Genomic DNA, 26,668 nt, shown 5'->3' on the forward strand with positions numbered 1-26,668 from the left:
GACAGGGCTCCACACCCCTCCCACATTGAGATGCAAATATCTTTTGGCATCTTAAAAAGAAAGATTAGTCCAGGTTATGTCCTTCTGCTGCCTCCACACACCCTGTCCCTGTCAGTCCATGGCTTGGAGTATGGCTCCCCTTCATTGTTTGCCTTCTGAAGCCCCCAGTCTCTGCAGCTCTTCAATGCCTCCATTGTGCAGACGTGGTGCCAGAGACTGGGAGTCTGTTCTCAGGGCCGGGTGCCGTCCCTAGGAATTCAAGTAATAACTTAATAGCCTCTGGCCTCTGCAGAGCACCCTCTGACAAGGCCTTTGTGAACTGCAAAGTACACAGATGGAGAGGAGCAACTTATCTCAGGACTGTCACAGTGCTCCTTGCTCCCAAATCAGGTGTCTTCTCAGCCTGCATGTTTATTGAGAACTGAGGCTTTACAGATACCACCCCACAGCCCCAGGAGAATTTAACACGAAGGGAAGTAAATCAACAGCATCTGATCTTTCAGTGAAAACTGAGGAGTCTACATGAAATCTTGTGTGTACACATATACATATATAAACATGCACACAGTATACTTCAACTCTAGGCCTACTTTGCAATTTAGTGTTTTCAGCTTCAATTTTGGTTGTCTTCCAGTACTTCAGATAGCTCTTCAGTGTTAGGTAACTTTTCCCAACCAAATTTTAAGGTGTACACATTTCCACCTTAGGAAAATTGTTGACTCCATGCGATAAAGCAGTAGAAGTTCAGTTACCTTGCCCCTTTCACAATCTGATGTGAAGGAGTGACATCTAAATATGACAGCCAGAGACTTGAGTTTAAGTCCAGGTTGGGCCCCTCAGTCTAAGCATTGTATGATATTTGATTGAATGAGAGTGGTACTCAAAAGCATGCATACGTGTCGTACTCAGAGAGCAATTTGGTTCCTGATGGGCTCTGATTCTGTGTCAGAACCTGAACTACTATTTTAATTGCCTATTCTCTCGTTACTATTACATCTTAGTGCCTATTAAAGCTTACCTTTATTTTCATATTGCATATTGCTGACATTATTTTTTCTTCTTTTTTATTCCTTTTAGGAAAGTATGCCTCAGACTCCTCCCTTTTCAGCAATGTTTGACAGCAGTGGTTACAATCGAAACCTCTATCAGTCTGCAGAGGACAGCTGTGGAGGGTTGTATTACCATGACAACAACCTCCTCTCTGGATCCCTGGAAGCACTCATCCAGCACTTAGTACCTAATGTGGATTACTATCCAGATGTAGGTATTCATGTTTCTCTGAAACACATCCTTGGCAATGAGTAGAAATTGCAGTACAGTAGGCAGGGACCATAGATAATACAGAATTATATCTAGGTTGCTAAGAATTTTTCTAACAAGAAATTGCATATTGATTATCAAGTGCATTGAAATCAAATTGAGCCTGGATAAGGATCAGATTTTGGTATACTATGTGTATCAATTTCTTTTCAGGTTAGTTACAACATTGTAGATGATCTGATACCATCTAAATGAAGTATCTGTAGAGCTGATTCATGCATATAGCTTAGTCCTTAAATAGAAATGTCAGAGAACATTGGATGCTCCCAGAATATGTAATGCCTTTTTTGTTTCCAAGACCATCACTATGCTAAGAAAAGTGAATGTAACCAAGGAAAGTATATGGAAGAGAAAACAAGATTTATGCTCGAGATGTAATTCTTTATAGATTTGACATCAGATGACATGGTTGCTTTGTTTTACCTTGGTAACCTACATTTATATAGCTAGCACTTTCTAATCTAGGGAATTTGTTGTATATTTTCTCAGTCTTTACAGTAATTCCAAGAGGGAAGAGAGGAGAAAACGATTCAGAGTGTTGAGTATTTGCTGATGGTCCCACTCCCAGCATCAGCAGTCAAACACAGGTTTTCTTTCTGGGACAAGTGACTTTTTCCCCCTTCCCTGTGCTGCAGCTACCTCTATGGAATTGAGCTTAGTAGTAGGAGATTTGCCGAGCAGCTGGTTATTGATAAAGATCTCATGAAAATATCTAGAGACTACATTCATTTGTCTTTATAAATTTAATGATAACCTTGGTGTGCAAAGGATAGTTGGTGCTTGCCACAGTAATTCACCATAGTGTTTCTTACTGAGTTATCTCTCTGTGTATTTTGTTACATGGCATTTTCAGATATGTTGCCACACAGGGAAAACTTGTAATCAAAAGTAAAAGGAATCCCTTGTTCAGCCCTGTAAGTGTTTATGAGCTAGTAAAGGCGCCTAAGGAAAAAAGAAAAATCCCATGGAATTTCTCTTTTCATTGGGAGTCTGAAATTATTATAACAAATAAGCACTACTTCATTATTGGCTTCTTAGGAGACAATGTGGTTAAAGAAAAGTATATAGTGTTATATTGTGCTTTATTAAATTGCTTTGCCTTTAAACAAATAAATAGGTTACTTGAAAGCCTGCCTTTGAATGTTCTGACACAAACACTTTAGTGTGATGTGCTAGACACAGTGGAGAATTGTTGAGTGTTATGTGCATTGGGTAGGTAGGTTTTTTTGTTGTTATTTTTTGTTTGGTTTCCATTGAGTTACAAAATATTTGGACACACAACCATGTTTTGTATGGGTAGTATATTCAAGTAAGATTTATCTCTCTGGGCTGAATTTCATTCTTCTTTACTAAAGTGAGTTATGTGTCTTGGTATCCTGGCTCCCTGAGGAAAGATGTGAAAATGTGCTCTGAATAATTCCAGGAGCCAAACTTATCCTGTACTTCTGTTATTTTTAGTATGGTTTCAGGGAAAACATACATCAGAAGGTAAAGGAGAAATTAACCTTACACTGTTTTACTACTAGTAGGCATTACTTTTGAAACTGCAGCATATGAACTTGATCAGGAGAACTTAATGAAATAAGACATAGTATAAAGGCAAGATATTAATTTCAGAGAGAATGTAACGATGATGACTTTTTTCTCTTGCTGCAGAGAACATACATATTTACCTTCCTACTCAGTTCTCGGTTATTTATGCATCCGTATGAGCTAATGGCCAAAGTTTGCCACTTATGTGTTGAGCACCAGAGACTAAGTGATCCTGATAGTGATAAGGTAATGGTACATTACAATTTGTTTTATTAGGAATGCTTACTTTATGGCTTAGATTTTGTGAAGTTGGTTCCTTAAGTAACCCTGGCTTATCCCCAGGCTGAAGTGCATAAATGGCATCATGGCTATACAAGGGGAATTGTGAATGGTATAAAGAATAAAGAACACAGGATAAATCAAATGCAGCTCGGGTGCACTGGCTCACGCCTGTAATCCCAGCACTTTGGGAGGCCAGGGTGGGTGGATCACCTGAGGTCAGGAGTTTTGAGACCAGCCTGGCCAACGTGTGAAACCCCACCTCTACTGAAAATACAAAAATTAGCTGGCCCTGGTGGCGCATGCCTGTAATCCCAGCTACCCAGGAGGCTGAGGCAGGAGAATCGTTTGAACCTGGGAGGCAGGTTGCAGTGAGCTGAGATTGCACCACTGCACTCCAGCCTGGGAGACAGAGTGAGACTCTGTCTCAAAAATAAAAGACATTAAAAATTTAAAAATTTTTAAAAATAAATTAATTAAATGCAATGGAGAATCCCTAGGTCCTGCCTTAAGTTGGTGGCACTTGGCATTGACATGGAGGGAGGGGGGCTGGAGCTTCTTCTTCATCCCTAAAGACTTTGCACTAGAAGTTTCTCAGTGACGCTCTTTGTAACTATTGATTTGATGTAGTCCATAGTGATAAATATCACTGAATTAGATTTGCTATTTCTCCCTAGAACCAGATGAGAAAAATTGCACCCAAAATCCTTCAACTCCTCACGGAATGGACGGAAACATTTCCCTATGATTTTCGGGATGAAAGAATGATGAGAAACTTAAAAGATCTGGCTCACCGAATAGCCAGTGGCGAAGAGGTTGGTAACCTGAATTTAGCGCGGCTGCTGGAATTCCCAGGCAGAGCCTGGGTGGGAAATGGTGCCGAATTATGCATCCTAATCTCCACTGCTTCCTCTCTGTTTTGCCTTTGGGCAAGCCCTCCACATCACATATTGGTCTATTTAGTATGTCAAGTGAGAATGATTATACCATCCCACTTCAAAGGGATATGATCTAGAGTTTTATGTGATTAATTTGGGGCTATGGTCATGTCAACTCATGCACAGGATTTATGTTGCAAGTATGTTTTAATTTTACTTTACTTTTACCTTTTTTCCTCCCAAAAAGGTTTGACACAGCTAGTTAGATGATAAATGGCATGTTAGTAGACATAAACACTAGTGGATACAAAGTAAATAACATTATTATATTAACCGAGGATAAATAGTAGATTAATAAATCATAAATAGAAATAGACATTCTGGGCCATGGCAGAAAGAAAATAAATACGCTCCTGTTGAGAATGAGTAGAGGAGGACAGGACTGCTGTGGTATGAGTTTAAGTTCCAGGTAAAAGGGAAATACAGCTGGTCATGTAATATTCACTGTCAGAAAAGGGGAAGTATAGTAATTATTGAGGGACTTAAATGAAAAATTTAGAAACTTTCTTCTGAAGAACTTTGTATAGGGTCATAGAATGAGATCCTACAAACTGCTCTTTATGGTGTTTACAACATACCTTCCTGGATAGAAGCTGAGTTCATAGATTCATGTGTAAATTAGCAAAGATAATTCTTGGGGGAGGAGAAGACTGAGAAAATGAGGCAAGTCTTCCAGTGCTCAGAAGTTGATTTAAGGATAGACTGTAGTATAGGTAGAGATTAAAAGTAAGTCTCTTAGATAGTCTTTCATAAATATCACTTCCCTCAGTTGAGCCTTTGATAAGCACTAACTACTAGCTGTGACAAATTCAAGGTTATCCTTTTTGAAGCAGGACCAGAGGGCTGGTATTCTGTGTTGAGACTTGCTGGGCAAGGATGCCCTTGTAGTTTCCATGTTGCAGGTCAACTTCTGGGAACAAGTCATTCAGGCACAGATACACTTTCACCTGGAAAAAGTAGATGAAGCATTTGGCAATGATGTTGCATTTTATTCGTCTTAAAATGCATTTTCCATTACGAATAACCTTCCTTGAGAACTCTTTCAGTGGTGTGCTGCAACGTATAACTTGATACCCTATCCTTTTTTTCTGAGACAGAGCCTTGCTCTGTTCCTCAGGCTAGAGTGTAGAGTTGCGATCATGGCTCACTGCAGCCTTGACTTCTCTGGCTTAATCAATCCTCCCACCTCAGCTTCCCTAGTAGCTGGGACTACAGGTGCATGCAACTGTGCCTGGCTCGTTTTTTCTATTTTTTTGTAGAGACAAAGCCTCACTATGTTGCCCAGGCTGGTCTCCAACTTTTGGGCTCAAGCAATCCACTGGCCTTGGCCTCCCAAAGTGCTGGAATTACAGGTGTGAGTCACTGCACCCAGCCGCAATTTTTTGTGAGAAAAGGGGAAGTATATTAATTGTTGAGGGAATTAAGTGAAAAATTTAAAAACCTTCATCTGAAGAACTTTGGGGCTATGTTCACGTCAGCTCATGCACAGGATTTATGTTGCAAGTGTGTTTTAATTTTACTTTACTTATACCTTTTTACTTCCAAAAAGGTTTGACACAGCTAGTTAGATGATGATAAGTGGCATCTTAATAGATATAAACATTTTAATGCCATTTATCCCAATTTTACAAAATCAGACTAAAATTATGTAAGGCTAGCTTTTGAAAAATTTGTATGGGCTTTCCTGTATTATGTTCTCATGAAAATGGGATTAACCATTTTACTGTTACTTTTTGACATTATATTATGATGAACCCAAGTGCTCGAGACAGCCATTATTTCTGCCGGGCCGAATGAGTCATTTCCTGAGTCACTGTGCAAGTTATGACGGTTATAATCATTTTGCCAGTTTGCCTCTTACAGGTTCTAGCCAGGTATGAATTGATAGGTCCCTTGCTTACAAAGGCAAAAGTTAAGCATCATGGTGCAGTTTTGTAGTAAATCTTATGTTAGAGGGGTTAGCCGTGGAGTTCCTTGGCAGGGTCAGTGCTGGCTCAGTGACCTTGGTTTATGTATCTGAAGCTGCTCAAAAGATCAGTGACATCATAAGGGCTTTTTCTTGTATGAAGGCTGAGACCTACGTCAGACAGTTTTCATTTCAGTTTGGTTGTCTTTAGCTACTTAACATTATATGTCAGTCATCTTATCTTCCCTCTATTGCCTTTATAACTTAGTTCTTTCCAAAAGAAACACCTTAAAAATCTTTTTCTTTTAAGATAAAATGTTGGCATTTTGAAAATACCAAATGGATGGTCCTTGTTGTTGCGGCAGTCAAAGGGGAGATCATTTTTATCTGTGTTTACCTGATGAGAATTGGTCTTTTTGTTTAACAGAATCAAGCCATTCGAGAGCTGGGTAGAACAGAGAGAAGGGCCAAACAGCCTTGTGACCCTGGCTTCTTTTCACCACTCCTGGGTTAATAACATATTCTTGATAGAAACCTTGCGAAGTTCAGATGGTTTTGAGCATGAAAAGAGGAGATAAGAAGACAAGCCAGTTCTAACTGAGGAATTGATTAAACTAAGGGTTGAGTGGAGAGATGTCACCTGCCTTGATCGGGTTGGGTTTCACAGGGAGATGTTGTTTCTTTAGCTGCTTCTATTCAGTATTCAGAATTCAAATCCGCACTTGCCAGCTGGTTTATCTGAGTGTGTTTTGGCTAGTCCTCTAAATTCTTGCTCCTTTCTCATCTCTATAAATCACAGAAGTAACTGCCTTGTGTTAATGCCCTTTCAGCTCTGAAACTGTGTGATCGATGTCCTTCCTCCAGTTCTTTGGCTTCAGGCTCCTTATCAGTCATGTGCTTAGGTGGCTTTCCTCAGAGAGACCTTCCCTCAGCACCCAACTATGATCATACCCCCTCCCATTATGGGCTTTCACTGCTCTTCCCTTCATAGTCATTCTTAGCACTCTGTGATGAGTAATGATAGCTGGCCCTCTCTCTGTATTTGTGGGATCTGCATCCATGGGTTCAACCAACCTCAGACTGAAAATATTCAAAAAATATTAAGTCTGTACTGAACATATATAGACTTTTTTTCCTTGTCATTATTCCCTAAACAATACAGTATCACAGTGATTTACATAGCATTTACATTGCATTAGCTATTATAAGTAATGTAGAGATGATTTAAAGTATACAGGAGGATGTGCGGATGTTGTATGAAAATACTGTACCATCTTAGAGCGGAGACTTGACCATCTGCAGATTTTGGAATCCGAGGGAAGTCCTGGAACCAATCTCCCGAGGATACTGAGGGATGACTGTACTTGCATTTTTATTGCTTGTTTTCCCCTCTAGACCCCATGCTGTGCCCTCTTTGTTCACCATGGCATCCTTAACTCCTAGCTCAGTACCTGGCACCTAGTATTCTCTCAGTAGTGTTTGAATGAATGAGTCAATCAATGAATGAATGAACAAATGAATTACTGGAATAGGGAAAAATTATTTCCCTCTATTGGAAGGAATATGGGTCTGGGTTGGGATTTGTTGCTTCTTGCCTAGGACATTTTTTTTTTTTTTCCTTTTGGCAGTCAGTGAATCCAGATGTGCCCTATATATAATTTAGTCAGGTTCTTCTGAATCTACCAGGACAGTTCTACATAATTTGGCTTAATATGTTTCTCCCCTGGGGATTTGCCCAAAATGAAGTGGTTTATTAGGACTTGCCTGCAAGAAACATGAAATGAAACTAATGATTGAATTACATGACAAATGACTGTAGTGGATAGAATGCAATTTTCTCTTCCTTAAGGGGCTGGTCTTTATAATAAGAGCTTCTATCTTTATTTGCCAGGTAATTACTGTCACTGGCATTTGAAGTTATAAAAAAGAATAAGTACATATTTAGTAACTCATGACTCAGTGAGGAACCATGCTTAACAACACAAAGCTTGATTTCTCAAATGGAATCAACTGGCAGCAGGAAACTTTTAAAAGAGGTCATATACATACACTCTCTCACATGCTCACACACTAGTTGTTGTTGAATAGCTTTCCCCCATACTCTATTGCATACATTTTTCCCTTATATTTTGATGCAGTTTTTTGCTAACAACCTGATTGTACATTCCTCTGCCTCTTCCCCCAGTAAATTTTTTTAAAATTGCGGAATAGGCTGGGTGCTGTGGCTCATGCCTGTAATCCCAGCACTTTGGGAGGCTGAAGCAGGCGGATCACCTGAAGTCGGGAGTTCAAGACCAGCCTGACCACCATGGAGAAACCCCATTTCTACCAAAGATACACAATTAGCCAGGTGTGATGGTGCATGCCTATAATCCCAGCTACTTGGGAGGCTGAGGCAGGAGAATCGCTTGAACCCGGGAGGCAGAAATTGTGGTGAGCCAAGATCGTGCCATTGCACTCCAGCCTAGGCAACAAGAGTGAAACTCCGCCTCAAGATTGCAAAATAAAAATCTTTCAGCAGATATGCTGGTAAAGCATTGCTTCTCACACTTGGCTTATACAAGGATCAGCTGAGGAGCATCCAGAGCATGTGACACAAGTGCACTGCAGACCAAGTCGATCAGAATCTCTGGGGTGGAACCCAGGCTGCCCCCATTCAGCGGTTCTGCTCATTGCTTCCCAGCAGGTACCCTTGTGTGGTACCCTGAATAGAAGTGGTAATTTCTTACTAAAGTATTTTCTGCCGGGATCCCGGGAAGGGGTGAGGAGAAGGTGCATGATGTAGGAATGATAACATGCATGGAATAGCAGCTGAGGCATAGAATAATGAATATTTTTAAATGAGTTGTTGGCATTTTTAAGTGAAAAGAACTTTCTTGTGCATGTCTCATGCCTGTGTTATCCAATAAATCCCATTCTGTGGGAAAATTTTAAAACATTTTATTTTTAATATATCAAATAATATAGGAATATATTCACTTAGATTTTGTTTAAAAAGAATTCATACAAAGCAAAAGAGGCCAAAAAACTCCATTCAATCCAACTTCTCTCTTAAAGGTAACAAGTGTTGTCAATTTTGTGTGTATCCTTCCGGCGCTGCTCCTATGTATACAGGTGTTCACAGAAAGTAGTGTGTATGGCTTTTGTTTCCATGTGTGTTTACCTAGTATTCTTCACCCTGCTTGTTTTCTCTGTGTTATGTCTTGGAAACCCTTCCATGTCAATGTAGGTAGCTGTATCTTCTTTCAGCTGCTATACAGTAGTCCAGTATGTGATTGGGCCATATTTCTTTTTCTTTTTAAAAACTATTCTATTGGACACAAACAAGTTAAATTTGTTTATACTGAAAACTCAGGCGTTTTCTGAGAAAGACTTAGCAAAGAAGATTAAGTCCCTTCTTCATATCAAACTCTGTTTAGTAAAGTAGTAACATATAGTTGTGGGTTGCTCTTGTAAACAGGCTTTACTGACTGTGAAACTTCAACTTTGTAACATGTATTTTCTACTCTGCACTTGATCTTAGCCAAAAGGGTGAGAAGCGATTCTACCCTGGATAGTATATGCTGTAATTAAGTATCTCCAAGAAGGTGTTTATTAACCATTCTGAGTAATATACTGGGAAATATTTGCATAATTATTAGAAGTAGTATCTAACTCTCATGTAGTCATTTGTTATGACATTTTGGACAAAGGACTGAATAAAACATTTTAAGTTGGTAGATTTTGTTTGTTTGTTTGCTTTGTTTTTTGAGACAGATTCTCACTTTGTTACCCAGGCTGGAGTGCTGTGGCATGATCAGGGCTTACCATAGCGTCAACCTCCCTGGCTCAAGCAATCCTCCCACCTCTGTTTCCCCCAAGTAACTGGGACTGCAGGTGTCCGGCTAATTTTTAAATTTTTGTAGAGGCTGGGTACGGTGGCTCATACTTAATAATCCCAGCATCTTGGGAGGCTGAGGTGGGCAGATCACTTGAGGTCAGGAGTTCGAGACCATCCTTGCTAACATGGCAAAACCCCATCTCTACTAAAACAAAAACAAAAACAAACAAAACATCAACAACAACAACAACAAAAAAAATTAGCTGGGTATGGTGGCACACACTTGTAATCCCAGCTATTCAGGAGGCTGAGGCACGAGAATCGCTTGAACCTGGGAGGTGGAGGTGGCAGTGAGCTGAGATCACACCACTACACTCCAGCCTGGGCAACAGAGTGAGACTCTGTCTCAGTCAGTCAATCAGTCAGTCAATATATAAATAAGTTTTTGTAGAGACAGGGTCTCACTATGTTGTCTCGATCTCCTGGGCTCAAGGGATCCTCTTGCCTCATCCTCCCAAAGTGCTGGGATTACAGATGTGAGCCACTATGCCTGGCCATAGATTTTTACTGTAACTCAAGTTTATAAAATTAAAAGAGGAGGGGGAAATAGGAATGAGAGATTTAAAATAACCCTCAACTCATCCTTGAACAGCTTTGAATTCCAAAAAAAAGACATTTCCCTTGAGTGACAAACATATTACCAAATAGCATTTTCTAAACTGATAACCTTAGTGCTGTATGGAAGGTGGGATTTTTGTCTGTTCAATTTTTAAATACATAGATGTTTCATTAGTGATTTTAGGGTGATCCATGACTGTAGAGAAAAATAGGGGTCATCTAATGGACGAGTTTAAAGAACTCAGCAGAATATACACTAACAAATAGAGAAGAAAAGGAAAAGAAGGCTGTGTATGCTTTTTACGCCTTAACTATGCGAGAGTTAACCATTTCTAGATATGTTGTCATTCTCCTCATAAGCAAATATCTCTTCTTTTGGGTTTTTGTAATATACTCTAATAAATAAAATTGCCTCTATAAAAAAACTATGGGTCTTATACTTGTAGGTAAATGCCACTTAATTTTCAGATAATTAATCTCAGCAAATGATATTGTGGTATTTTTTTTAAAGCCAATGGAGCCATAAACATAGGCCTTTCTACATCTGTAGGTTTACTGGGGATATTCTCCTTTGGAGATTTAACCTAAGGACCGTGTTAGCATTGAATCAGCCTGTGTGCCTTTCTCTGATACAGGCATCATAATTTACCTAGAAGAATATTATTTTGGAAATTTTTGGCTAGAAAAGGAAGACTGAATGGACTCTGCAACTTATATCATAGCTGTGCCCTGGGATTGATGGATTATGAAGTCATTTCTTGATTTAACAAATGTTTTAAAAGTCAGGAGGTTGACAGTTATCTAAACTACATGCAGTGCTTTTTTAAACCAGTTTCTCTTAAGCATGAGGCTGTAGCATAATGAAGTAGCAAACAAAGTGGCACCTGGGAGTAGTGTTGCAGGGAGAATTGCCATGTGGAGGAGTTTGGTTGTGAACATTAATAGTGAGTCATGAATGCAAAAGAAATGATTATGAGCCCAGTGGAGGTCAGATGCCAGAAATGAATATCCACTGCTTCCTCATGGTAATCCACATTTTATGTGTAAGTCAAGAAGGTGGTAGGCCGGACGCGGTGGCTTATGCCTGTAATCCCCGCACTTTGGGAGGCTGAGGCAGGCGGATCACAAGGTCAGGAGTTCGAGACCAGCCTGGCCGACATAGTGAAACCCCATCTCTACAAAAATACAAAAATTAGCCAGGCATGGTGGCACATGCCTGTAATCCCAGCTACTCGGGAGGCTGAGGCAGGTGAATCGCTTGAACCTGGGAGGCGGAGGTTGTAGTGAGCCAAGATCATGTCACTGCACTCCAGCCTAGGCAACAGAATGAGACTCCATCTCAAAGAAAACAAAACAAAACAAAAAAAAGAAGGTGGTTCGAGGGGGTGAGTTGGAAGCAATGGTATATTTCTGTTAGGTAGCCAGACTGATGAGATTGATAGGACTAGAGAAATCAAGAAGGTGGCCCTAAAGGAAAAGCCTTAGGAAAAGGATGCATTGACTTGCGATCAATGTATTTCAACCCACCAGAAGTAAACTGGTAGGTACATTTCTTTGCTGGAACAGAGGACATTCAGTTATACTTAGTACTCATTATACTGGATTCCCTCAAGATGTAATCTAAATTGTCACTGGAGTGTTTTCATGGCCCAACCTGAACTGTACTCTCAGTCGCAACCTCAAAGAAGAACTAAACCTTACAGGTTTGAAAATGCCTTATGCATGTGTCTCAAACTGTTAGAGCTAGCTGAATCTTCCCGTAACTGCCCTTAACCAAGTTTATTCTCCAATGTCCAGGTAAAATCATTTGAGGACACAGTCTCTGAGTTTGCATGTCCAGACATGCAAACCAGACATGCAACCAGTTGCAAAACCAGACATACAGAGTACGGATGTAATTCTTCGCTTATTCCCTAGCAGACATACAGAAAGAATGTCCAGCAAATGATGCAGTGTCTGATCCGCAAGCTTGCTGCGCTCAGCCAGTACGAAGAAGTCCTGGCAAAAATCAGCTCCACATCCACAGATCGGCTCACAGTTCTCAAGACCAAGCCACAGTCTATACAAAGGGATATCATTACTGTCTGCAACGACCCTTACACGTTGGCCCAGCAGCTGACTCATATAGAGCTGGTAAGGCCGTTATCATCTTTGCCCTTTACAACCACAGATTTGCTTTGCTTTGGCAACCAGACAATATATTTGTCAGCGGTAATGTCACAGGAGAGGTCAGAATAATCCAAGTGGGAAATCATCTGAGATAGCTGATACATACTTTGTTTATGGATTTGAATATGAATGCTTCTGATATTCTGGGGATTCACTTGTAAATAAATACTAAACAAGGCTGAAGAGCAAAGAGTTTATTGACCTTCCTCACCTTCCGCCTCTAATCAGTTTTTCCAAAACCTGCTCAGCCTTTCACTGTCTTGTGGAACATTGACCCAAGCAGAAAATTGCCTCCGCACAGACCTTGAAGATGATGAAATTATTTAGGGCTAAAGGCTTATTTTATAATCTTCATTAAAAAACGGGGGGTGGTGCCAATAGTCATAGAGGGAGTTGACAGTCCATTTCTTTTCATTTTCTTTAATACTGTTGACCTTCTGGGTTTGTGTTTCAGGAGAGGCTCAATTATATTGGGCCAGAAGAATTTGTTCAGGCGTTCGTGCAGAAGGACCCTTTGGATAATGACAAGGTAATCAGTCTACCCAAAGGTCAGCACTGAAACCAAAAATGGAATTTATCAGTCTATGATAGTGGGTATAAAGGACGGAAGTTAGAACTATATTCTGTTGTAGATTTTAAAATCAGAATTTTTTCTTTCCATCAGCCACGTCTGATTCATGGCAGTTTTCTTGAGCGAGGTCTCCAAGCTCCTTTATAATATTGCCCCATCAGTAACTTGTAGCCTTTTCTTCCTCCTTATTGGGAAATTTAGTAAGACCTTTACAGCAAGTAGATGCAGGCATTTGTGGTGATGAAAATAGGAACATAATGGTTTTAGCAGATTAAGAATCTGCTAAGAGAGAAGGTTCTGCCCATAATTCAACAATAGCAGGGGCAGGAAAGACAGGATGCACATCCAGCTTGCTGAGCAAGGGGCTTGACTGCTTTGCCTCTTGTTTTAAGGTGAATCTCTCATGAGAGGTTTATTGCCTAGGTGCAGCCCACTATTAAAGAAAATAATGCTGGGCAGGGACTGTCAAATCAGTGTACACATATAAGAAAATTTTTTATCTCCCAGTGACCTGGAAGCATTTTGAATTGTTAGGCAAAGACTACAGCACACGCTGCTGAAAGCCCCCTTCTGAGAGTGGGGGCAACAGCTGCTTTCCGGCCTTAGAATAGTGTCTCCTAATACAGGAAGTGAAGAATTTGTTTTGCAGTAGAAGGCTAGTGGACTCTTTGTTTGTCTCTTTCTTTTGGAAGGAAGGAAAGAGGGGTGTAATTAGCCTCTTCAAGCTGGCCTTGAACTTCAAGATGAGATTAACTTTTTTGCCTTTGAACAATGTGTTACTCACCCTACTAAAGACCATGATGGTATAGACTTCTGTTTATCTACTTGGGAGATACTTAGTTTGTTGCAACATTATGTTCTAAAATTTTGTCCTATGCTTAATTTTAAGAGAAAATGTTCTACTCCTCTGTACTCTTAGCCATTTTTTGCTGTATCGATTATAGCAGTTGGTATTTGCACTCTATCTGAGTTGGGATTGTTTTGGAATGCAGCCAGAATTCTTCCTCTGAATTGTGTTTCTCAAGATACAATCCAGACTAACTTAGTATCTTGGGAAGAGGGGTAGGGACACTTTTTCTTTGGAGGCCGAATCTCACTCTGCCACCCACGCTAGAGTGCAGTGGCACGATCCCGGTTCACTACAACCTCCTCCCGGGTTCAAGCAATTCTCCTGCTTCAGCCTCCCAAGTAGCTGGGATTACAGGCACGTGCCACCATGCCCAGCTAAGTTTTTTGTATATTTAGTAGAGATGGGGTTTCACCATGTTAGCCAGGCTGATCTCGAACTCCTGACCTCTGGTGATCCACCCACCTCAGCCTCCCAAAGTGTTGGGATTACAGGCGTGAGCCACCACGCCCGGCCTAAGGACACTTTTATAAATGCATCAGAGTACATTTCTAGGCCTCAAGTGTTTCACTGGACTATCCTAAAGGACTTTGATATTTCTGTAAGGATAATCAAGAATGCCAGTGGTTGTCTTTTTCTCTCTCTTTCTGTTGTTCTAAAAAGCTTTCCTAATCCATAAACTGAGAATAAAGGCTCGTATTTCACAAAATGAGAGTCCACTACATTGTTTTTTTTCTCTAACTCATCTGTTTCCTTTGTTTTCTCTAAAGAGTTGCTACAGTGAACGGAAGAAAACACGAAACTTAGAAGCTTACGTGGAATGGTTTAATCGCCTCAGCTACTTGGTTGCTACGGAAATCTGTATGGTGAGGAAATGAATTTTCTGTCTCCTAGTTCTCAACATTATTTTTTCATACTTATTTTAGAACTGTTGGGCCTTCATACTGGATAACTGCCCTCTATTTTCTTTTACTGTGTAGCCTGTTAAGAAAAAACACCGAGCAAGAATGATTGAGTATTTCATTGACGTAGCTCGGGAGTGTTTTAACATTGGCAACTTCAACTCCTTGATGGCGATAATCTGTGAGTATTTTGTGGAGGATACATGTCGTTTATCTTTACGAATCCTGTAAAATGAACCACAGAAAATGTGCAAATAGTATGGTTTTGTTAGTACAGACTGTATTTTTTAATCCAGAGTTATTTGAGAATGCCCAAAATGCTTTAAATAGCCAAATGAGTGCAAGTATGTGTGTAATCTTTCTTAAGTATGCAAGAATTGTTGGAATGTTTTAAGTTAACCTTAGCTAAATATTCATCTACAAAGGCTTATACATAAGATATTTGTCTACGTAAAGAGTTTTAAAAAGTATTTTGGCAGCTTGCATATCGAGTATTATAGAAATAATGATCCAAGACTAAATTATCTGATTCCTTGGACAAGAGAGTGGCCTAAGAAACTGGTACATTTTCTAACTGTTCAGGCTTCTAGTACTTATCACCCACAGACCTTATTACTCTAGTATACAAACTCACTCCTCTATATCATGGAGGTTTTAACATCAGAGACCATGTTTCTTTCCTTTCATTCTATAAATATGTATGGTAACAATATGTCTTGGTTGTTCCAATTTATACTTGTTGTCTTGCCTTAATTATTGATAATAGCTTTTGATAGTAGCTCTTTCATTAAAAAGTGTCCTAGTTTGTATGATCAATTATATGGCCATCTTATAAATTTGTAGGTGCTCAATAAACATTTGAATAAAAGAATAGGCTGGGCACAGTGGCTCACGCCTGTAATCCCAGCACTTTGGGAGGCAAGGCGGGCGGATCACAAAGTCAAGAGATCAAGACCACCCTGGCCAACATGGTGAAACCCTGTATCTACTAAAAATACAAAAATTAGCTGGGCATGGTGGCACATGCCTGTAATCCCAGCCACTCAGGAGGCTGAGGCAAGAGAATCGCTTGAACCAAGGAGTCGGAGGTTGCAGCGAGCTGAAATCATGCCACTGCATTCTAGCCTGGCGACAAAGGGAGACTCCGTCTAAAAAAAAGGAAGAAGAAGAAGAGAGTTGAGGTCTTTTCGAAGGATCAGTTTGAAGCTAGAGAGTCACCAAATTTAATTCAAGAATCTTAATCTAATAAATTCTCCCTTCCACCGATTTATTTTTCCGTTTTGTTTACATATAATTTCCTCTTTCTCTCCCCCCATAAAAATACTGGCCAAGTCTCAGCTGATTATTTTTCTGACTAACTCTGTGAAAATAGCAAACAGAAAGATTATCTGAATCAGGGACTGAAAGGCCCACAGTCTAGATAATAGATTACTTAATTTCCCTCTTCTACTAGTAAGAAAATGTCAAGGCAAGCCATAGCATCGGAGAAAATGTATGTAATACATAGAGCTGACAAATAACTTGTATCTAGAATCTATAAAGAACCCTACAAATCAATAAAAAGACAAATAACCCAGTAGAAAAAAAAGGCCAAAAGACTGAAACAGATATGTCATGCGAAAGGATACTGTATATTAATGGCTAACGAGTATCTGAAATGGTGTTCCACATCATTAGTCATCAGAGAAATACAAATTAAATTCAGCAAAATATTAGTACCATTGCATACACTAGAATGACTGGAATTTTAAAAACTGGTTACACCAAATAGTGTTAAAGATGTGGAACAAGTGGGGCTCTTATTGTACATTATTGGCAGGAGTATAAAATGGTACTACTACTTTGGAAAACTGTTCAGCAATTTCTTATAAGGCTAAACATATTTCTACCCTGCAATGCTGAGATTGCACACACCTACATATTTACTCCATGAAAATGCCAACACATGTCCACAGAAAGATTTGTAAAAGAACACAGCTTTATTCATAATTGCCCAAGACTGGAAACAATCCATATGCCCATTTACAAATGAATGGCTAAATAAATTGTGGCATGTTAATACAATGAAATACTGTTTGGCAATAAAAATGAACAATTGATACATATAAGTAACATGGATTAATTTTAGAATCATTATGTTGTGCAAAATAAGACAGACACAAGAGTAGATACAGTATGATTTCATTGATATGAAGTTCTAGGACAGACAAAACGAATCTCTGGTTTTAGGCAGCCACTGTTCTGATTTCTGTGGTGGTGGGGAGGTGACCAAAGAGGGTCCAAAGGAGCTTTCTGGGATCATGAAATGTGCTACTATATCTTGATTGGAGTGGTAATACATGGACTTACACATTAGTCAAATTTCATCTAATTATGTGTTTAAGATCTGTGTATTTTTTTGTATGTAAATTTTACCTCAGTTAGGAAGCAATCTCCCACTTCTGGTCCTTAAAATATGAATGTTGGTGGCATGGAATTAATATACGTACTCATTTAGGCTGGCGTGGGTTCCTTTTCTGTACAACAGCCACTGTAATATTTTTCTGAATAGTTATAGTACATAAAGTATCATTCAGGAGAGGCAGCATGGCTTGTTGGAATGAGTGTGGGTTATGGTGTTAGCTCCTTGTGAGCTTCCATCTCTGTTACTTGTTAACTGGATATCCTTGGGAAAATTTCTTACTCCCTGGAACTTTAGCATATTCTTTTAAGAATGTTGAGAGGATGTATGAGATAGTACACGCAAAGCGTGTTTGACACATTAGTTTCTAGGTCAAAGGTCAGCAAACTATGACCCGTGGGTCAAATACGGTCCGTCACTGGTTTCTTTATGACCAGTGAGCTAAGAATGGTTTTTATCTTTTTAAATGATTGAAAAAAATGAAAATAATAATACTAACATTTCTAACATGTGACTGTAATATAAATTCAGATTTCAGTGTACATAAACAAAGTTTTACTGGAACACAACCATAACCATTTGTTTATGTAGTTATCTACATAACTGGATGGTGGCTGTTTTTGCATGACAGTGATAGTGTCTTGTAGTGATGACACAGACCATATGGGCTGAAAGCCTAAAATGCTTACTCTCTTTCCCTTCATAGAGAAAATGTGTTCACCTCTGCACAGAGTCAGTGATAGCATTTATGCTGTTTCTCAACTCAGAATTTGTGAACAAAAAAAGTTATAAAATTGGAGTTTGTTACTTACTAATTTTAGAATTGTCACTTAGTAATGAATGTATTTTAGAAGTATGTGTTTATCGTTTTTCTTATTTCTCTCTTTCAATTTTCCTTTTTTCTCCCCCTCCATTTCAAATGGGAAGCTGGTATGAATATGAGCCCAGTCTCTCGACTAAAAAAAACTTGGGCCAAAGTGAAGACTGCAAAATTTGACATTCTTGAGGTATGTGAAGCTGATGTTTTGCTGTTAAGTAACACTTTACACCTGGAAAGTGGAATTCCTTTATGTGGTCTTGCCTCTCCATCAGACTACGACAGAGGAAAAAGCCCATCTATCTTTACAGACCCAGGGAAAGGAAAGTGGGTAGAATTGGAGGGGAAAATAAATCAGGTTATGTACTGGTTGCTTTATAGGTAGAGATGTCCATTCTGGGGTTAATTGACTGGGGAAATAGTGACCTGTCAGTCACATCACCTTATATGTCAGAATGGAATTTTGGTCCTGAGCAGTTGAGAGTTTTACTTCACTGTGAGCCTATTAACTTCATTTATCTTCAGTGTCTCGGGGGAAGGGTTCCCCATCCCTACAGTAACGTTTGTTCATCATCCTTTCAACGAATTTAGCTGACCTGTGAAAAAGCCCTTCCCATACAATTCTGAGGATAGTAAGAATTGTGGGCCAGGCGCAGTGGCTCACGCCTGTAATCCTAACACTTTGGGAGGCTGAGGCAGGAGGATCACCTGAACCCAGGAGTTCAAGACCAGCCTGGGCAACATGGCGAAACCCCACCTCTATAAAAAATACAAAAAATTAGCCAGGTGTGGTGGCATGTGCCTGTAGTCCCAGCTACTTGCAGGGCTGAGGCAGGAGGATTGATTGAGCCTGGAAGGTGGGAGCTGCAGTGAGCCAAGATCACACCACTGCACTACAGCCTGGGTGGCAAAGTGAGACCCTGTCTCAAAAAAAAAAAAAAAAAATCGCGTGCAAGAGTATGTGTATTTGAATCATATTCATCTCAGTACTACCTTGGTATATCAGTGCTTCGAATTACTATCTTTGGAGACAATAAGAAAGTGTTCTCTCCCAAGTTTTCTCCCAAATTGGAAATTACCATTATATATATAATGTTATGATCTATTCATACAACCTAATACATTTATTTTCCTTCTTGCAAAATGATATGCTTCAATTATTTGTGCATGATTTGTCACTACAAAGTGTTGGATCACTATGCATGGCTAACCATCAACGGGCCCGTTGACCTTCAGATGCAAACAGGAAATTTTTCTGATGCTGGTGTTTGACTCTTATTTGTTTTACATCTAAGCTCAACAATTAGCCTAGAAAGAATGTGGTTTAGGTTTAACATTATTGAAGCTGACATCAGCTCGCATAATTACACCAAATCTCAGGAAAGAAAACACTTGTGTCATGTGCATTTGTGTGTATGAGAAGGATAAATCATATTCCTACTGAGTTTCCTAACTTATTTTGAATTTTGTATATAGCTAAATATGTGATCTTGTAAACTTCCTACAGAAGTTTACAATAAATAAATAGTTAATATTCTTCTCTCTTTTATCTATAGCATCAGATGGACCCTTCAAGCAATTTCTATAATTATCGAACAGCTCTTCGTGGGGCAGCACAAAGGTCTTTAACTGCTCATAGTAGTAGAGAAAAGGTATGCACTTAAAGTAGTATCTTTCTTATGGTAGAGTTGCTGTGTTTTATGCTGAAATGCTATGTGAACTACTACACTGAAGTTTTTTTACTTGTTAAGATTTAAGAGAGAGACATGTGTACTCTAGAAATGGTACCACTTGACACACAGAGAAGGAGAATGCTACCAGAAAGTTTGTTAGACTAGATATTGCTATGTTACTATTACATTACTTAAATAATTACTCTGTAGTGCCTCTTAATTGTGTTTCAAGCAATACATTAAGTCATATGTTAAGATGACTAATAGCATTAGAGAGTAATTTAGTTTAATGGTTTAATGGAAAATAGACATTTAAGCTCTGCACAAGGTAGCCGACTTAATATAACCTTTTCTCTTAAAAGAATTAGCTTACCTCCCATGGTTAGGTCATTTATTTTCAGAAAGTGGGTTAGTTGCTATAGCATTAGGTGTGCTGTTACTAATTGGATTATGGGGGTAGCAGAAAAAGCACAGGGGTAATGTCTGAGAAATTAATGGTCCTTTCTCACTCTACCCTACTCTTAAAACAAGTTAGTACCATCCTGCATCTACCATATTCTTGATTCTGAGGGTCCTTTCTTGGCACATTTTGGTGTCATATTTCTTTACAGAGGAAGGATAGGCTGTTTCAACATTTGTCAGTCATGTTATTTGAGAGGTGAATACTTAGCTATGGTAACTGGGTTAATGAAGGTTGCTTGATGGAGGTTATTTTCGGTTTAGATTCCATCTATCTTTTAACTTAAACTATATCTTCCACAAATAAAAGAAAATGAGGTAAAAAACATTTCATGGCTTCCCAATCACGTCCCCTGAAAAAGGTTCAGCCTCAATGATCTGAAATAAAAATAAACACAAAACCCCACCTTTAATAAATGCGAACTTGGTTCTCAATCAGATCTGAAATATCAGTTCTAACAATGTTTGAGGGATATTGTAAATACTTCAAATTTTTTATTTAAATAAAGAAAATTATAAGATCAGAGGGAGTATGAAGCAGAGATGACAGTTTTACTGTAGCCTGACAGAGTTTGCCAGCTTTTAAGTTTTACTTGCTCAATCCCAGTAATCTTGTGATTAGATTGAGAAAAAAATCTAATATGAGGTCTTTTAAGCTTCAAACAGTGAGCACATGTGGGAGGATTGCAGTACACTGAAGAGTAAGCCCACTGAAGGGGCTGTATGTGGCCTCATTCACCTTCTCTGTGTTGCAGGGCAGGCAAGGTTCTCTCTGCATGGGCTTCAGTGAGGGCTTGGTGGGCTCTGCCCCAGGGAGGAGGCTGTGGAGTCATATCTGTGAGTAGGGAGCTGCATTGTTGGCCAAAGAAATTCTGAAGTGCAATCCCTCCAAAATATCTCAGTTGTGGAATTCTAAGTTTTTTTCTACAAAAAGTCCCAAGTATTTACCCTTCACATCATTTAATAAATTATGTCTGCTTTAGTTTTGTTTTGCTTTAAACAGGTTCTATGTGAACATATAAATTGTACTCTGTAGTTCATAAAACAAATGAAATCACAGCCATTCAATTATTAAAAAGTCAAGAAACAATAGATGCTGGCGAGGCTGTGGAGAAATAGGAACACTTTTACACTGTTGTTGGAAAAGTAAATTAGTTCAACATAATTTACGTAATTATGGAAGACAGTGTGACAATTCGTCAAGGATCTAGAACCAGAAATACCATTTGACCCAGCAATCCCATTACTGGGTATATACCCAAAGGAATATAAATCATTCTGCTGTAAAGACACATGCACACATATGTTTACTGCAGCAGTATTTACAATAGCAAAGACATGGAACATTTGGGTTGGTTCCAACCCAAATGCCCATCAATGATAGACTGGATAAAGAAAATATGGTACATATACACCATGGAATACTATGCAGCCATAAAAAGGAATGAGATCATGTCCTTTGTGGGGACATAGATGAAACTAGAAGCCATCATCCTCAGCAAACTAACACAGGAACAGAAAACCAAACACTGCATGTTCTCACTCGTAAGTGGGAGTTGAACAATGAGAACACATGGACACAGGGAGGGGACAACACATAACTTGGGCCAGTAGGGGGCTGGGGGGGCAAGGGGAGGGAGAGCATTAGGACAAATACCTAATGCATGTGGGGCTTAAAACCTAGATGATGGGTTGATAGGTGCAGCAAACCACCATGACACATGTATACCTATGTAAGAAACCTGCACGTTGTGCACACGTATCCCAGAACTTAAAATTTAAACAAAAAAATCACAGCCATTTTAAAAAATGCCATCTCTTTTTACAGTTGGGCTCAAAGGCTAAGAGTGAAAGCATTTCTAGTTAAATCCACCTTTTATTCAAGAAAATTGGGATTCTTGGCCGGGCGTGGTGGCCCACGCCTGTAATCCCAGCACTTTGGGAGGCTGAGGCGGGTGGATCACCTGAGGTCAGGAGTTCGAGACCAGCCTGACCAATATGGTGAATCTTTTGTATCCTTTTAAATCTCAAGTTTGTGTGGTCAGAGTGGCACATCTCTAGGTACCTAATAGAGAACAAACCAAATGTGTCTTCCACACAGCAGCCCTTAAATATTCTTTAAATAGCTGTTTGTTTTTTTTTGTTTCTGTAGGTACCTGTGTCTCCAGGTTTTTAACCATTTCTCATATGATTACATGGCTTTAAATCCTCTTGCCATTCCAATTCTGCTCCTGTGAACTTACTTGGTCCTATTTATCAGCATTCATTTCTAGGTGTGGAACTGGCAAAACCCTTATGGTGCAGTTGCTGGGTCTCTGAATTAAGAATATTTTGAAAGGAAATTCGAAAATATTATTACCTGAGAAGTTCTCCTGCTAAAAACATCATTGACAAGACCTTCAGGAAAATGAACTTTTGCTTTCTCCTACTAATAATGTGTACATTCACTTAGCTCATGGAAATCTGAAGTCCTTATAATCTGATTTTCACTATATTAGATTTGTATAGGGGCTACAGATCTGAAGGGAATTATCCATGAATAAATGAGAAGTTGAAGCCTGCAAGGCTTCTTTCTTGCATACAGGCATAAGGAACAGAGCAGTAAAATATCCTAAGTAAGATTATTTCTATTTCTATGAAAGAGTGATTGAGATAGTCAATAGTGGAGCATCTTGCAGGCACCCCTGAATGCAAAAATCATGTAAGGTAATAGCCTCTGCCATCTAGAATTTATAATCCAGCTATAGGCACCTGGCGTGAATTTATGAGAAGTTTAAATATCGATAAGAAACAGTAAATGATCAGCACTGCATGAATCTCACAGCTCAGCACCAAAGAATAGAGCACAAAAATAAAGTTCTTGTTTAAAAGCTGCTACAATATACAAATATTACATCTTGATTATAATTTTATTCTTATTTTCCTGGGGCTGTCTTATGATGATGTATCCTTATTATCCTCTAAGTGCATATTCACCTTAGACACAGTAGCACAGAAGACAGTATGAAGATGAATGAATATGGCTGTCTTCCAGTAAAACTCAATGGCCACTGTCATTTGAATTTCATATAATTTTCATGCATCTTGAAATATTATTATTTTTTGATTTTTTAGCTACGTAACAAATGTAAAATGTGTGACTCCTAGGCCATAAAAAAGAGGCCTGAGGGCCACAGTTTGCCAACTCCTAGCTTATACCACCAGGAAATTCTGAAGCGAAATTTTTTGCTGTTGTCTGGCAGCATCCAAAGTCCAGTATTCCCATTCACAAATAGTCTTTCAGAGAAGCAAGGTTCAGTTGTACTTTTACTATTGTTACTATGCTGTTTAGTTCTAACATAATGGAAAATAGCTAATCACATTAGAAGGAAAGGTAATGAGATCTTTACTAGTTTGGCTTTAGAGACTGTCCGAGATAGTAACAAATGATTAAAAGTATATTTAGGTGAGATGTCAAAAGAGATCAAAACAGAAGATTCATCTTGGTTATTTTCAGAAATCAATGAAACAAAAATAATCAAAACTTGTTTTTTAAATGACTTTGGTGAAAATCTGAATTTTTCCTTAGAAGGGAATTGATACTTAATATTTTTACGTGTGAGCCCAAAAGTATGTTTTCTGTTCACTCAATATAGAAGTACCACCTGAGTCATAAGCTTAGGGAACTTCAAAGATCTGACTTTGGGGGAACAAGATAGGCCCACGATCGGTGTTTAGTGGATTTTTTACATTGTAGGAAATTTAGGATCTTTAAAAATATGTTGACATTTGAGAGAAAATGGAAATTACTGTATGTGAGCCTTTTTCTCTGTTTCTTGTAGGTTTAGTATGATTTGGGGTACTTAGAGATTATTGCTTTAGGTTAATTAATTAAATACCACCTCATCAAGCCAAAGAATTCAGATGGGAAAGTATTTTTAAAGGTTTATTGTTTTTAAACAGCTATTAATTTTAATTTATACATTCATATTTCCTCCTTCACCTGGGGCATATTTGTCTCAAAACATATTATGCAAGGTACTTCTTAGGTGATTTCCTATGAGAGCAGGTGCTAACTTGTTCATCATACACAGGCTAGGTTTACAATAGAAAGTTTGTAGCAACTATTCTAAACTGAACTCTCACATTATCTTGAGGAATGTCTTCAAGAAGAAATAAAATGTTTATCTAAAAAAAAAGTTTATCTTAAATGTAGACGTCTAAATAATAAGCAGTACAGCTTCTAGCAGGGAGATGGGTCATGCATCTTAAAATCTTGGTACATGGCTGGGCTTGGTGGCTCATGCCTGTAATCTGGGCACTTTAGGAGGCTGAGATAAGAGGATTGCTTGACCCCCATGAGTTGGAGACTAGCCTGGGCAACATAGTGAGACTCCATCTCTACACAAAATTTTTAAAAATTAACTGGGTGTGGTGGCACGTGCCTGTAGTACCAGGTATAGGAGGGTGAGGCTAGAGGATTGCTTGAGCCTAGGAGTTCAAGGCTGCAGTAAGCCATGATTGCACCACCGTACTCCAGCCAGGGTGACAGAGAAAGACCTGTCTCTTAAAAAAAAAAAAAAAAAGGCTGGGCGCGGTGGCTCATGCCTGTAATCCCAGCACTTTGGGAGGCCAAGGCGGGCAGATCACAAGGTCAGGAGATCGAGACCATCCTGGCTAACACGGTGAAACCCTGTCTCTACTAAAAAATACAAAAAAAAAAAAAAATTAGCCGGGCATGATGGTGGGTGCCTGTAGTCCCAGCTACTCGGGAGGCTGAGGCAGGAGAATGGCATGAACTGGGGAGGCGGAGCTTGCAGTGAGCAGAGATCGCACTACTGCACTCCAGCCTGGGTGACAGAGCGAGACTCCATCTCAAAAAAAAAAAAAAAAAAAAAAATCGGTGCCTGCAATGATAGGTATTCTATTAACATTTTGCTAAGGGGTTGCTAAATGAAAGGCAAGAGTTCTTTTAGGTATTTTTTCTTTCATAATAGCTAGAGTTTTCAGATTTTATTGCATACTACTGCAATGAGAAAAATAGGAAAAATTGTAATAAAAGTACTAACCTATTCACTTCCCATTGCTACTTGTCCTTGCTGTGCTTTGGTTATAGCAGTTGTAGTATAAGCAAAATTATGTAAGGGAAGAAATTGCTATTGTGTAAGAAACAAAACACTGTACCTTAATTCTTTGTGGCCTTTCATATAATCAAAAGTTAATGTTGTTCATTAATCTTGTGTATTTTTATGAAAGGCTAAATATTTGTTTGCCCAGACAAACCAGAATCTTTTGTTTCCTCTAGATTGTGATACCATTCTTCAGTCTCTTAATCAAAGATATTTATTTCCTCAATGAGGGTTGTGCCAACCGCCTTCCCAATGGCCATGTCAATTTTGAGGTGAGTGTGATAAAGTAGGATACAAAAATCCAAGCACAAGGAGAGGGGCAGCTTCTCCAGCACCGCATTCCTGGCCAGGCAGCCAAAGCCAATTCTGCAGTTTCAGAACAAATTATCTCTTTCCATATTATTTTGTTAGAAATTAACAATACCAAGTAGAAGAGAATAGCTGAGCCATTATGATGATGATTATTACTATTTGAGGGAACTTGAGAAAATTTTTTTACCTCACAAATAGAGTTTTATTAAATGAAGAAAACTATTTAATTCAGAAGATTAAATACCAGAAAGTAGCTGCAGTAGCTCACGCCTGTAATACCAGTCCTTTAGGAGGCCAAGATGGGAGGATTGCTTGAGGCTAGGAGTTTGAAACCAGCGTGGGCAACAGTGAGACCCTGTCTCTGCAAAAAATTAAAATATTAGCTAGTCGTGGTGGTTCGCACCTGTAGTCCCTGCTAGTAGCAGGGAGGCTGAGGCTGAAGGATTGCTCGAGCCCAGGAGTTTGAGGTTGCAGTGAGCTATGATTGCACCACTGCACTCTAGCTTTGGTGACAGAGTGAAACCCTGTCTCCTTAATAAAATAAGAAGGAATCATTTCAAATGGTATTGCCTCTCCCAAACTCATAATTATTTTTTTATGATCACCTTTATATTCTTTTTTTACTTATCTTCCAGAAATTTTGGGAACTGGCCAAACAAGTGAGTGAATTTATGACATGGAAACAAGTGGAGTGTCCATTTGAGAGGGACCGGAAGATCTTACAGTATCTGCTCACAGTACCAGTCTTCAGTGAAGATGGTAAGGCCATTCAATAGGAGCTACCACTAGCATCCCCAAATCCTTCATTTAGGAAATTAGTATAGAAATGCTTGGTTACTCATGTAGTAATGAGGCCTGTCCTCTGATCTGTTCCATGTTAAGAGTTTTCTGTTTCACAGAAAATGTATGATTTGTCCCTAAAATATTTGCACTTAATATTCACCTATAAACAGTATGTTTCCGTGTTTAAGTATTCTTTATAATACCAGATTTGC

The 26,668-nt window shown here is 39.1% G+C and overlaps 1 protein-coding gene across 6 annotated transcripts in view; it reads left to right on the forward strand.

The window, feature by feature from the left end:
- The window catches only part of RASGEF1B (RasGEF domain family member 1B), a 617,711-nt gene that overhangs the window by 583,831 nt on the left and 7,212 nt on the right, over positions 1-26,668 (forward strand). For 5 of the 6 annotated variants that reach the window (XM_008957649.4, XM_055111364.2, XM_003832264.5 and 2 more), the window contains 11 exons: positions 1,078-1,260; positions 2,977-3,099; positions 3,810-3,947; positions 12,332-12,547; positions 13,038-13,112; positions 14,772-14,867; positions 14,982-15,084; positions 18,232-18,311; positions 19,678-19,773; positions 25,538-25,633; positions 26,309-26,432. In XM_008957649.4, the coding sequence (XP_008955897.1) occupies positions 1,078-1,260; positions 2,977-3,099; positions 3,810-3,947; positions 12,332-12,547; positions 13,038-13,112; positions 14,772-14,867; positions 14,982-15,084; positions 18,232-18,311; positions 19,678-19,773; positions 25,538-25,633; positions 26,309-26,432 (1,330 nt within the window). The remainder of the gene's footprint in view (positions 1-1,077; positions 1,261-2,976; positions 3,100-3,809; positions 3,948-12,331; positions 12,548-13,037; positions 13,113-14,771; positions 14,868-14,981; positions 15,085-18,231; positions 18,312-19,677; positions 19,774-25,537; positions 25,634-26,308; positions 26,433-26,668) is intronic. The other variant, XM_055111363.2, reaches the window with a different exon arrangement.

The sequence above is a fragment of the Pan paniscus genome, chromosome 3 (assembly GCF_029289425.2).
Source record: "Pan paniscus chromosome 3, NHGRI_mPanPan1-v2.0_pri, whole genome shotgun sequence".
Classification (NCBI taxonomy): Eukaryota; Metazoa; Chordata; class Mammalia; order Primates; family Hominidae; genus Pan; species Pan paniscus.